Source organism: Chroicocephalus ridibundus, chromosome 13, assembly GCF_963924245.1.
Source record: "Chroicocephalus ridibundus chromosome 13, bChrRid1.1, whole genome shotgun sequence".
NCBI classification, from domain to species: Eukaryota; Metazoa; Chordata; class Aves; order Charadriiformes; family Laridae; genus Chroicocephalus; species Chroicocephalus ridibundus.
This window is the reverse complement of record NC_086296.1, coordinates 9,300,324-9,314,480: the sequence shown is the minus strand read 5'-3', so window position 1 is coordinate 9,314,480 and position 14,157 is coordinate 9,300,324. Positions and strand designations below refer to the sequence as shown.

Sequence of the window (14,157 nt, the reverse complement as noted above, 5' to 3'; positions counted from 1 at the left end):
CTAACGCGAGGGGTTTTGATTGACTCTTAATGATATCTCATGCGCTGGTCAGTAGCATCCAATAAAAGGCAGGCACTTCTGACCTTCCTTCCCTTTCTTGTTAAGTCACTTCAGCCATATAACAGCAATAAGGCCAGACAGGCAGTGAATTTCCTGGGCGATAATTGCATTTCTTTGGTGGCTCAGATCTTCACCCCGCAGCATCCTGCCTCACAGCGTACAAGGCATGTAGCCGACTCCATTTTGCAGTCTTTTGGTGCCTGGGTGCCTCACTTTACTTCTGGGGGAAGAAAGGCAAAATATTTTGCTGGTGTAACGACTCTGGATTTAAACACAGAAGAAGTGAGAGGTAGACGTGTCTGATTTGACGTATTGGCCTGTTGCCAAATTATCATTGTGCATTTTCGCTTTAATGTGCTTTGAAATCTCCCTCAACAGGCCCCCCCTCAACTGTCTAGAAAGTAGCAGTAATTAAGGGGATTGCTTATTAATTCTGGCAACTTATAAATGAGGACTCCATCGCTATCATAGTTATCTTGGTGCAACATGATAGAGTGAGCAGACGGAGCGCCTTTTCCCTCTAAATGAGCATCCTAAAACCACCCTTAAGGCTTTGAGGCTTTATTAGAATACAGAGTGAAACAAATTGTGGTAGAGAACAATCAGATCTGGAAGAGGCAGAATAAAGGGTTTGAAATCAACCTTCCTTCAGAGACTGCGGGATGAAGGGCCACTGTCATCCAGCCGTTCTTTAGTGGCTTCTTGGGTTGCAAGAAACTTTTCAAGGTCCCCAGTGTGTTCCTAGGAAGAGAGTTTTTTCCTCCAGTGCCTCTGAGATGTGGGGACTCCTCTCGCGGGCTCTGCAGGCTCTGCGCTGCCTGTGTCCCCTCCCACGGGCGCTCGGAGAAGGAGCAGTGTCACCTTCCCCTCTCGCCCAAAGGCAAAGGGGCAGCCACCCTCTGCTTACAGAAAAATACTGCTGTGAAGACAGCAAAACAGTTCTCTTCCATCTTGTGACAATTAGTCCCGATCGACAAGAGCCATCAACAGATATTCTCTATGTCCTTAAATATTTTCCCTTGGTCCAATATTAATGTAATAAAATATATTCTGGCATGCTGAGATTATAAGAGACCACGTTTTTTACTTCACCTTCTACGTAGGGATTTTTTTTTCTTGAGGGCCATTTTACTGCGAATCACTTGGGGCAAGTGAAATCATCACTTAAAATAGAAGAAAGGTTAAAGAAAAATATTACACTCCTGTAAAACTTAGCTTGAATGATTGTGCCTGCTTAAGTTTTTTTATTAAAAAAAAAACCAACCCTACCTCTAAAATAATAAATGGCCCTCACCTGAAGCCTCTAATTACAGCCAGTAGCATTTACCACATGGCTAAACTGCAGAACAGTTAAGCCTTACACAAAACTGAAATATCAGACTGTGATTCTTTATTATGTAGGCCTGAAGCATATGTTAGCAAATTTGCTGTTATTACCCTCGTGATTTCATGGGGTTTTTTTTTTAATATTTTTGGATACTGGTTGCACGGTTGGATTTTTTCAGTAACACTTATTTACAAAAACTAATTAGACTTGTTGCTATCAATAGCCTCTAACAGAGCTCTTAAGAACAAACTGCATGGCAAATTGACATCGTGTCCTTGTTAAATCAATTCCTGCTGAGTGCGTATGATTTACATATTGATTCCTTCACTTTCTTGATTGCCCTTTTGCAGTGAAAGAGTGGGTAGGGAATGGTGGGGAGCAGAGGTGAAAGAAGGGAATATTGTGTCCTATGAGAGATCCTGTGTTGGTAAAACAAGTTTCCTACGCCTTGCCCTTGAGCAGCGTGTGCTGGACCGCGAAGGTCCCAACGCGCAGCAGGACCTCCCAAGGACTTGGGGCAGAAGCCGGCAGGGAAGGCAGCTGCAGGTCGGCTTCGTGTCCCGCTCTGGAGTCCCTGGGGCTGCGGTTAAAGATTTCCCTTTCCTTTCTTCCCCAGCTTGTCCGCTACAGCTCGGAAGGCGTCCTGCAGCTGGGGCCGCTGGGCTCCACGGCCTTTCTGCCCGACTCCAAATGCCTCGTTGACGATGGGAAGGGCAGGACACCGACTCTGAAGAAGTGTGAGGATGTCCTGAGGCCAGCACAGAGGTTCTGGGATTTCACACAGGTATGGAAGAGCTCAGGGGGCATTGCGGAGATAAATCAAAGAGCAATGCTGCTCTAGAGGAAATTCGATGAAAGACAAGGAGGTCTTTACAGGACTATTCTAGGAATCCCCCCTATGCCTTATAAAAATAGTCAGATATGTTTTCCATAGGTCACGTGCTATCCAGGAATCTTCTTCTATTATTACTAAGAATTTTGGGGTGTGCTTTCTAGGAATTTTTAATTATCCTTTCTTGGAGTATTCTCATTTTCTGTAGTGATTGTCAAGAACACACTTGTCTTTTTTTTTTTTTTTTGAGTGTCTAGGAATTTTTGTTTCTAGAACTTCTAGGATTGTTCTAGCCTCTTTCTAGGAATTTTGAGATGTAGAGCTTTAAAATAGTTTTTACGATTTCCAAAGCTTTCTTACAGGTTTCTGGGATTTCCTCTATCTTGGGGTCTGTAGGGATTCTCTAGTGCTTTTTAGAGATTGTCAAGTGATTTCTAGGGAATTTTCTAGCAATTCCTAAATGTAGAATTATCACAGAATTGTTCGGGCACTTTGTATGGATTATCTAGCTTCTCCTTGAAGTTTCTAGCACTTTCTAGGGACTTTTATCACTTGATATATACAGAACTTTCCAGACATTTTATAGTGCTTTCTAAGGATTTAGAGATCTAGCGCTGTTTTTCTTCTAGTCTTTTCACCTTTTCTGTTCTTTCTCCTAATCCTTCTTTTCTTTTTTTGTTTTGTTTTGTTCTCAGAATGGTCCAATCATCAGCAGAGACACTGGCCGCTGTCTAGAAGTGGAAATGTCAAAGGATGCAAATTTTGGGCTCAGATTAGTCGTACAAAGGTGCTCGGGGCAAAAATGGATGATTAGAAACTGGATAAAACATGGCCGACACTGACTGCTGGGGCTGGGAAGCTGCCTCCCCTGCCGTTGTCCATTGCTCAGTGTGCCATATCTTGCAAGGCATTTGTCTTAAAGCAAATTAGTTTGAACAGGACCTGGCTCTCAGGAGTCCTCCACAGTTGGGCATTCAAAGGAAAAAAGAAGAAAAAGAAAAGCAGACGCATACACGCCCTATTTGACTCTTCCTTGCTCCAGCAGACGACCTGGGAAGCTTAACAAGAGTTTTCTGTTGATTTGGAAATCTTGCGAAGATCAGAACGTGACAAAGAAGTGGGTTCCTTAAGCTCTCCTAGAGGAATTAACAGACGGATGTTTCTGTGGTTGAAAGGGGAGATCTCAGTACTGCCTCATAAAGAGAGTTCTCTGATGGGTAGCTTTTTAGCTTTAAGTTATTGACTGGTGCACAACTCCTATGGTGAATAATCATGTGCCTTTTTTATTGTACTTCATATAAAAGGGGACTGGAAAAATCCTACCTTTTCAGCATGTCTGGTTCATTGTACTAAACAAGATCTGTAAATTACACTGGAAATATAATATAATATATGATAAATTTCGAGGTTGATTGTTTAGGAGTCTCTATTTCTAGAAAGAGACTGTTCCGCAAATGTTTACAGGTGGTTCTCAACCTTCAAGCTGCTAAAAAGCAGCATTTTAGAGACCTCTTCTAGTTAAACACAGGTAAATGTTGAATAGGTAAAATAGCCACGTGCTCCATTATATTGCCACATTTTACGTTTCTTGGATGTAAAGGCATCACGATATAGCACTTGCATATTTAACTCTTTCAAGGCAGTAAATGTCCTAATAGATGGATGAAGTTCTAGAGGTCTCGGTTGGCCCTGAGTACACAAGTGCAAGGCTCCCATCCCGCAGTGCCGCGCGTGTAGGTGCACTGTTGTGTTGTTTCAGAAACTGCCTGGAAGCTGGATGCTCGTTACTACTGAAAATAAGGTGGCTGAGTTAGGTGCCATCTGTGGAATTTAACAACTTTAATCTTCCATTTTGTTACCCATCCTGTGAAAATGTCAAATGTGAGCAAATACGCTTTGTGAGCACTGTCTAGACAAATTTCCTGACCAAACCAACAAAGTCTTCTCAGTTTTTGAAAAACAAACAAAAACCTAGTGATACGAGGGCAAATCAGAGCAAGAAATAACTAGGCAGCATATATAAGTACTGTTACTCTGAAATACAAATATTTTACTCTAGTTGACCTGTTGACAGTGTCTTTGTGGACCTGAATTTCACAATGTATCCGGTGGTTCATGCAGGATCCGTGCACAGGTAGCCAGAGCAATGACAAAGCTGTATCCAAAAGGCTGGCGGAGTTGATGACCACTGTCAATGTCAGCAGGCTTTGGATGTGGGTCCATGGCAGACAGCTTTTCGTTACAGAAGATTCAGTCATGCTGACGGAGAGACACAGGTGGTATCTGTTAACTTCACTGTTTAATATTTTATAGTATTTTTTTTTAAAGAAAGTTTTGTTTTACTCAGCCAGGGAAATAGGTAATTGCAGACACTGCGGTACTATGAATCTGTTTCTTGAAGAGCTTTTGCCATTACTATTTCAGGGCATGCTGAACAAAATAAAATGGAAGCAAAGTTAATTTTTCAAAGGCATGATGTGTAATAAAATATTTACTTTTCACACGCAAAAATCCACCAGTTCTTGTCAACTCTTGGTTGGTTGGTATCCAGAGAGCATATTGCTGTATTTTGCCACAATTTTATTTTGAAACAGTGCGTGCAAGATGTTACACAAAGCAAATTCTCCTGGAGTTTATTTGTGGCTCATAGCTGATCTTTATTTACGTCACGTGGATCAGGATATGCATGAATGTATACAAAAGAATAATTATGGGTGAGATTCTAAATATAAATATGCTTAAAATTCTGTGTTTATGGTTAGTTGAACATGACCTTTTGAACGGTGTAATAAGACATGCAGGGAGAGGTAGCATCTTTAATAAAGCAAGCAATACAGTAAAAAATCATGGACAAGCTGAGTATTCAGGCCGTCCTGTGGGTCTGAAACAGGTAGGAAGCTTCAGGCGAAATATAGATTGGGAGCAGCTGCCCTGTATTTAACCTTCTTGTGTTAACCTATTAGGCAGTTTAAAAGGATAGTTACCATCTATGGAGCAGGTGTTGAACGCTTTGTACAGGAGTTCTATTTGTAAGTAACTTTTCATCTTCTCTCCAGATACAATTTAAAAGGAAGAAATTGTGTGAAAGCTGCGTTCTTTTTTTGTTTACTCTGATGGGGTTTTACTCCATGTAATACTTGGCTGAGGGAGGCGAGAAGGCAAAAGAAGGGAAAGACAGTTTTACCAGGTCAGCTTTTTGGGGGAGTGCAGTCACAGGTCATTCACACCATTTGTAGTCTTTCCAGTTAATAAGTGCTATTTTATGTGAAGATGGTTGGAAGTTGAAAGTAATTATATATCAGTCTGGCTACTAAATGCCTAACTATGAAGCGTATGGAGTTATCGTACTACCAGAAGCTAATATGCCACATGCTGCGCTTTTTTTTGGGCCCCCCCCCCTTTTTTTTTTTTTTTTTCTTCCTTGTCTTGAATTGCCAGCCTACACTTGGTTAGTAATGGGGCAGCAAGCCTTTCACATCCTGGGTGAGTTAAAAAGGAACACTGACTATTTGGAGGAATATACCAGGTTTTAAATTTACTATCCCAAAAGGTGTGCTGCATTTGTGGTTTTAGGAGCTTTGAAGCTGAGAAGACCAGATAGATCTGTGTTTACTAGCAATGATTTCAAGCAAGCAGGACAGCCCTTCACTATGACACCACCATAATGAACAGGAATTGGCTGTCCTCAGAATTTCCCTATTGCAGGTTTTCAGTGCCCCGTGCAAAGCGTTTGAATGTGGCCACACCGTCTAACGGAGATGGTCACTCCTGGCAAGCGCTGAGTGCAGAGGCCACAGGCTGCAGAAGGCCTGCAAGAACCAGACTTTCAGTATAAGAACGAAAGCAGATTTTTGTGATAAATTACATGGCTCTGAGATTTACGGAATAATATAAAAGAATTCAAATAACTCTTAAAGGTGGAGTTGTTATTTTCTGTGATTGTCATTTTTTTTTTTAAGATTTACTGAAACAATTTCTTACATTTGAGAAATACATCTGTTGGATTATTTTTTCTTTAGTCTTTGTCTGTCTGAACCACTGCTTTGGCTGTGGTATTAACATGGTGGCTCTGCATGTGAAAGGATCTTAAATATTCTTTCATAAAAGGAATAATAATTAAAAAAGCCCTGAGTATTATCTGTTTTAACCAAAGTCTATGTCTCTCTTGTCAGTATTTCACCCCTTAGTATAATCTGGAGTACTGCTTAATGTTTTTTCAAATTTTCAGTCGTTTCCCACAGTGCAGCAGTCCAGATATTATGAAAAGTATTTAATATAGTGTAATATGCCTTGTAGAGAAAACTCAGATCAGATTCTTCAATTGCTATTTTGTTTGATTTAGGAGATTATGGAGTTAAATACTGGGTCATAGGACAGAAGAATAGAAGGTGAGAAGGCACACCATGTCTAGTACGCTGCTGTCAAAGGCAAACCAGTAAAAACATACTTTTGTAAGCATGTCAGGATCCCTAAAAATTAGGTTTGAGTCCTGTGGGAAAAATGCCCTATCTTCTTTGAGAGCTATAAACTATTTTCCAAGCTGAATTTATGCTTGGCTTGATTAAAGCCATTTGTTCCTCAGCCAAAATTGTCCTCTAGCCTTATTGGTTCACTGGTTCCTGAGGCATGCTAACCTCTAGTGGAAAGCAACTAAGAAGGAGAAGAGCTAAAAGACGTGTTCTTGAAGCACCCAACGGACTCCATTGCAATTACATAAAGATCTATATTGTCCTCATCCATGAGGCATGAGAACTCCTCAGGACTGTCCTACAACCAAAAAGGTAAACTCTGGTTCCATAGAAGTGATCTAAAACAAAAATATGGAAACAAACAACAGTTCTTCATACATATTCTGAAAGTGTTGAACTGTGTCTCATTTCAATGAATAATTTGGGGGTTGGCGTGTCTGAAGATCAGGCCTTCATAGTCCTTTAGAAAGCGTTTATGTTTCCATCAGCCTGCTCCTTTTTAAAAACTGTGGTCTAGTAGATGAAAACCTTACTCGCCGTGTGACAAGGGGTGTAATCTATCTGACACAGGACAGCTGAAATTTTAAGTACTTAAGCCAGAGCTAATAAGATTTAATGAAACAGCACCAGTCCTAATCTGTTCTTTAGATCAATTACACAGCATGTAATTCCTTCAGTATCCAGTATTCATTTGAAATGGTTCATTAACAGCCATACTAAAGCACATTATGGCCTGTTTTGGGATCCAATGAGTTGGATTGTAAGAAGAATTTTAATAGAAACTGGAGTTCACAGGGAGTTAGGCACGCTGTTATTCAGGCCACAAATACCTTTGTTTTTTTCATGAAAGGCTTTGGGAAGAAGAACAACTGTCAGAATTTGCTTAATTGAAAATATTTCTAGCAATGATGTTCCATTTTTGACTGCTATTTTGACTGCCTGCTTCTTGCTGCTAATCAAAGTCGATCTTGAGGTCCTGCCATGGAAGAAAGACGGTATTGCAAATTAGAGGAACTAGCTAACAAGCTGGATGGAAACCACGGAATGATCAGGTCTTCACGTGTCTCTAGATCTGGATGGCACCAAAGTAAATTTAATACTATATTCTTTCTGGAAAGAATCCCAAACTTAACACATTTTTGTATTGCTTCATCAGGAATACCTATTTGAGAGACCACTGTAATGTGTACCTCTAAATCTTATTTTTGCAGAAACAAAATACGTGTGAGATTAGTGGACTTAAGATGAGAGCTGTAATTACTGAATGCATGGAAAATACATTAATTGGCACCATGGTCTACCAAAGTATGTGTGTCGTGCATTTATAGCTTCCTGTGTGGTAACAAGGATATTCTTGAAATACTAATGTGCTGAATACGTTCTGCTAGAGATGGAGTCTTCTTACCTAGAGAACTACGGGAACTCAAGGAGTAAATACTGAAATTATATAGTTAATAATTCTTACTGAATTTGGCACATCAATATTTACATCTTCTAAAAAATGTAATGAATTAGCTTCAGGTTCTCTCTTAATAATCTCCCTATTTTACTCTGGTAACTGCTGAACATACCTTGTCCTTATAAAGATCTGGCCGTGTGAAGACTTCAGCTGTGTCTTTACAATGCCCCAGCCATCAAGGGCATTAGAAAAAGAGATTTACAGTGACCTCTTTAGTACATTGTAATGGATTTTAGAATGGTTTCACAAAATACATTGACTTATATTACAAAAGCATTAATGATGTGTAACTGAAGGTATTGAGTTCACCAGTTGCCCTAAGTGTTTTCTTTGGCCAAGAATAATTACTTATAAATACCCCAGTGAAGCAACATATGGCAAGCTGATTTTGAAGAACAGAGTTTCTGAATGCTCTGAAGAGCATTCTTCAAAGACCTATAGATTTATTGCTTTTCATAGGGTTATAGTTTTCTATTGGTCATCAACAAATATTGCCCAGTTTTCAAACTCTTTGTAATAAGTTTAATTTAAAAAACTAATGCAGCAATTGGAAGGCAAGTTGTGACTGCAAATAATTTTTCATTATGTGGCGCATCATCAAATCAATTTGTATTTACACTTGAAAAGTTAATAAATTACTATGCATTTTACTGCTGACATGAGCTGCATTTTTTATTATTGTACATTTAGACACCTTGTATTTAAAATTCAAAGTTTTCACACAAAGGAAAACTGGAAAAGCAAAGTATACGTGTATATTAAAATATAAATTGCACGTAATCTGTTCTGAAAGGTAGTCAGCCCATTTTTGAGATGAGCACAGTGCACTTGGCAGCAGATTGCAAGCTGTTCTAAAGCAGACGAGCTCTGTGCATGTCAGAGGAGACGCATCACCACACGCTCATTAGAGACTTGGCCCCTGAATGCGCACATCCAAAACTAGACTGATAACAGCACAGACTACGATCGCATGGTGACTGCCAGACCTGAGGGGAGGCTTGTCTTCCCAGCCCAGTACAAAGACGTACTTGCGTAATGCTTGCAGGTACCAGTCCACACAGCAATACAAGCTCTGTTCTTCTATGGTCCCGCAGGACTAGTAAGTGCATTCAAACATAGATTAAGAAAATCCCCATTAAAAAAATTGTGACCATTCCTGGAATCACTGAACCATGGGGAAAAATATGTGATCGAACCACAGCCAGGAAGCTGATGATTAAAGTGTTCTCTTCCTAGGAGTTTTGCATTGGAGCTATGTTTTAGTAATTCAACTGTGTAAGAGCACAACTGATCATTCATTGATGTGTTACTGTTCTGAAGAACACAACAACTTATACTTCCCCAATTGCCTAGTTAATACAAAGGACTGAAGGACATCCCCTGCCCCGTGACTTGACCCTGTATCAACAGCGAGGCCAGATTTGCAGGTGATATAAAATGTCATTGCTCTGCTGCAGCCAAGGAAGTTGTGGGAACTAGAGTAATTTATACCATCTATAGACCTGGTCTGTTGCAACTGATGATACTGCTATTGACTTGATTTTTTTTCTGCTTCCAAAGTCACTTTTATCTGCACAGGGGCAACAGAAAGGGGATAGGAAGGTGCTTATGAACTCTGTTCTATACTATCATACTTCTACCAGAAGTCTACACAGCCCAGCACCTCATCATTGAAGAGAGTCAATAATTGATGTTTAAAAGAATGAAACAGGAGACAGGGAAAACGTAGAATGATCCTTTCATCATATATCTCCCCCTAACTTCAAAAGGTAAGGACTTCCCAAGCCACAGGCTATACACACCAACCCCACCTTTAGATTTAATAACTCCTGTGGGCCTGTATGTCTCTAATCCACTTATACCTCTGGATGTCACAACATCCTGAGTAATAAATAGCACAATTGCTGCGAGTCAGTATCTCTGCTTTTCATTCCATAGGATGCCCTGTAGTTCTCTTATGGTGAGAAAATGTGAATAACTGCTGCCAGCTCTTTTTTAACACCCTTCTTAGTTTGACCTCTGTCATCCTCTTTTAAAATACATTTCAGAACTGATTGAGTGTCGTGCTTTTTTTGTATTGCTAGCAAACAACTTTGCAAAAGCGCAAGCAGATGCTCTGTGTCATATATTGGATTGGGTGATAGCACGGTGAGAACCGGTCAAGTTCTTGAACCGCTCAGCAGTATAAAACTTACGTTACTGGTTTTAACATTGATTTTGGATCTCAGCCAGACTGTTTCTCCTCTGTTATGCACAAAGTTTGCAATTTGTGATCAGAGAGCACAGAGCATCTGAGAAAGGATCTGACACCTCCTCTCATTCTACCAGAAAGAACTGCCTGCCCTGCTCCTCCAGTGAGGAGGAGGCCGCAGGTCCTACCCATGGGTTGCAGTTGTGTGACCAGGCTGAAACATGCTTCATGCTCCTGACCCTCTTGTACACCTCTGCTTCAGTTGAATTAACTGGGTGAGACCTGAGTGCACGAGCTTCCTCTTGCCTGATTCCTACAAGGACAGTGACAGCAAAAGTCAATGAGCAGTTGTTAAGTGATTCCCTGGTTTCTCCAGAGGAAGCAGCATTGGCTGTAGTCTTCAGGTGGCAACAATACAGTCGGCCTCAGAAGGAAGAGCCTGACACAGCCTTAGATGACTTAGCTCCATCTTCAAGACCAGTCTTTTTTAGGGTAAGGCATTTCTTTGTAAATCCACACTGAGGACTCTCTGTAGAAACACTGCTCTCTTGCCAGCCGAGGTATTCTGTGGACTTAATTTCCTATTATAATCAAGCCAGCATTTCTTGGAAGGAGAAATGTCACCTTTAAAGGTACCATATGCTTGCTAAAATGAATGTTCTGTGAATAATATACAACAAAATTAGGTTCATGTAAATATTTTGTCAGGAGTTCTGCATTTGACAACGTTTGTACTACAGAAGTTATCCCGAGCCTCAGATTTTTCACTGTGAAGAATGTGTATCATGAATGTAGCCACCCTCTTTTTTTTTTTTTTGTCAATAAATCTTCATTAATCAACTGTGAATCACGTATATGTGCCTGCAACCGAGCACTAAGTAGCAGTGATAATGATTCTTCAGCCTACACATTGCCTGGCCACTGGTTTGGTTTGGCTATCTGTGGTTACTGTAACGCAGCTGAGCACCTCGATTAGTTAGACTTGCCTTTGCATCCTGACTGGTTATCTGGAATTTAAAACAAGAAAATAAGGATTGAGGTATTTTCCTATCTGTAATGTTGAGGTAAAAGAAAAAAAAAAAAAAAAAACCAAAGAAACTAAACCTCTTTATGCTAGAATCTATGCAACATTCCTAACCTGTGAAGAAATCCAATTTGAGTGCCTAAAACCAACCATAAGCCTAAGTAACAGCAAACAAAACTTGGTCCTTTTTATGCAGATTTAGCGCCACATTTTTCTGGACTGTGTTTTCTTATCATAAGCTCACATTTACTGCTTAACCATATTCTCTGACTTTCCCTTTAGGCTGTTCTCACCTTCTTCTATCATCTTATTTCCCTAATGTAATTGTATAACATTATTTTTTTTTAGGAGTGTTACTAAAGTAGATGACCTGCATTGGAAAAAGGAGCCTTTCTAATTAACAAAAAGAATTCTGCCCTTTACAGAACTTAGGGGGAAGGGGGCAACCACCACTGTGCTGTGACATTCATTAGACTGGCTGTACAAATTTTAAGAGTCTATTATTTGTTTTAGAAAAGCCAAGCAGAACTTCCTAATAGCCCTTATCTGGCTGACAACAGAGCAAGATACCACCCACCTCGGATGGGCCCAGCTGGCACAAAAAGTTCCTAAAGAAAAGGTTGTGTTTTACTGTTTTAACTTGCAGTTATGGAAATGGGATGACAAAGGAAGGGCAAGGCATATCACGATTTCCTTGAACTGGAAAAGTGGGAGTTAAACATGAGACTGAGCTACACTGTCCCATCTGGAAAGCATGAGCCGACATCCAGCAGTTCATTAAGTGATCAGGCCCTGGGTTCTTTACATAAATAACTGAGCTTTAACAAAGAGATTTCAATCAGGATTCAGGAAATATTTTTCTGCTTTTGGAGCTTATTACAATGAAATCTGTCTAATCTGTTGACAGACCTCCAAAACATGCACGGGTTGGTGCTGTGGTGTGTTAGCAGTGAAGCGTTTGCAAAAAGCTGTTGAAATTCTCAATGTACTTCAAGTGTTGGCATTCCATGCAGAAAATGGTGCCACCTATCAGCAAGAAGGAGGAAATTAAACAGCAAAATGATTTGTTTAAACTGAAGAAACTGCTATTTTCATTGCAAAGCTGATGGTTTTGTATTAAAAAACAATTAGCAAGATGTTCAGCCTGTTCAGGATGATTCTGGGTAGGTGAGGTGCTGTCCTGGCTGGCCGCTCTCGCGCTGAGAGAGGAGGTCTAGGCTAGACCAACACTGGATGTTCTCGTCTTGCTGACCAAGGGGCAGAGCGTTATGGGAAGAAAATCTGCATCGAGGGTGCAAAATGCAAGTCAAGTAGATCAGCTGACGACTAACTCACTGAAGGTAAGTAGTTAAATATTTTTGGGAATATGAACCTAAATAACTTTGGATCCAGTTATTCATTTTTTATATGGTACAGGTCATTTTGAGTCACTCTTGAGAGCAGAGTGTAGGCTCACAAAGTGACACAGGCATTTTTAAAATGTTTTTTCTTTGGAAAGGTATGTTTTGAATGATTCTGTTGGAGTTTTTGTTCTGGAGGGTTTTTTTTCTGTTGGAGCTTTTTGGATGTATTCGCAATACACGCTCAGATGTCCAAGCCATGTGTTTCCCTCACAGTGTCAAGCTATCGTAACACTGAGGCCCAGGATACTGCATTGGGCTGCCTCCTTTTTCTGAACAGAAATGAAGTTCAAAGCTTCAGTGGGCTCCTGAGGGGCAGTGAGGGATGTATGTTGTGTTCAGCCTCATCAGAAAAAAGTCAGGGCACTTTTCATCTCCTAGGAGCCTGCTTTTTGTTCTATCTTGGAGCCAAAGCTCCTTTCTTAAGTCTGAAGCAGTTACAAAGACCCTTTTGCTATCCATCAGGCCAGGGTGACATAAGGCTGTTCTACTTCTCCTTTATACCAGTGCTTCACTGGGTTTAGTAGAAGGGGACTCTGTAACTATTAAGCCCACAATAGACCTTACAATTCTAAGGTTTTTGAAGCACTTTCTTAACTTCTTTGCCTAATCACAAGGCAAAACAATGGACTTTTAGCGGGTTTTTTTCCTTTCTTTTCCTTTTGAAATGTGTTGATAAATGTAGCCAAAAGTTTAGTCTGAGGTAAACGTGCATGGCTTCATCATGTCTCACAGAAACGTTCTTTTGTATACCAGCAGAGGACTCACCCCAAACAGGTAGAAAACTGATGGCTGCTTAGAAAAGCAAGGCTCTTAATTAGTTATTTTGTACCAGGCCTGAGTAGTTCATAATTTGCAGGTCTAGTGTGCTTATTGCGCTCACACGGACCGGAAGACACAAAGTTGGCAACTCACAGCACTGAGGAAAAAGGAAAAATACAGGTTTTAGGATTTGTTTTGGTTTTGTAAGCAAGAGAATCAAAGAACTGTTGAAGTGGCAAGCATAGAAAGTAAGCTGGTGCTCATAATTTCTGTTTTGAAAGGTACACTCCAGTTCCTTCAAGCATTTCATAGTGAGAATTAAAATCTGAAGAGAGAAGCACAAAAGTAAACTATCGGAAGCCTATCACAGTATCTGCAGAAATTTCTAAGTACAGATGTGACTCTCCTTGTTATATATCTGAATGTGTCACAAACACTAATGAACCTGTTCCTGTAATTTCCTTGTAAGGTATCTTCCCCCTCACAAAGAGGAGGAATTGCAGTAGAGGGAGGATAAGGACTGAATTTTAAAACTGCTCGTTTTAAACACTTAACTGAGGAGCATGTCAGACTCCTCATCACTCATGACTCTGTCTGGAGGGGAAAAAAGGCCTCATGAGCAAATAGTCTTTT

The 14,157-nt window shown here is 40.3% G+C and overlaps 1 protein-coding gene across 1 annotated transcript in view; it reads left to right on the top strand.

Moving 5' to 3' along the window:
* Window positions 1–10,201, top strand: part of GALNT9 (polypeptide N-acetylgalactosaminyltransferase 9) — a 161,217-nt gene extending 151,016 nt beyond the window's left edge. The window contains exons 10-11 of the mRNA XM_063351229.1: window positions 2,004–2,171; window positions 2,915–10,201. Of these exons, the coding sequence (XP_063207299.1) occupies window positions 2,004–2,171; window positions 2,915–3,061 (315 nt within the window). The 3' untranslated portion in view covers window positions 3,062–10,201. The remainder of the gene's footprint in view (window positions 1–2,003; window positions 2,172–2,914) is intronic.
* The last annotated feature ends 3,956 nt before the right edge of the window (window positions 10,202–14,157 follow it).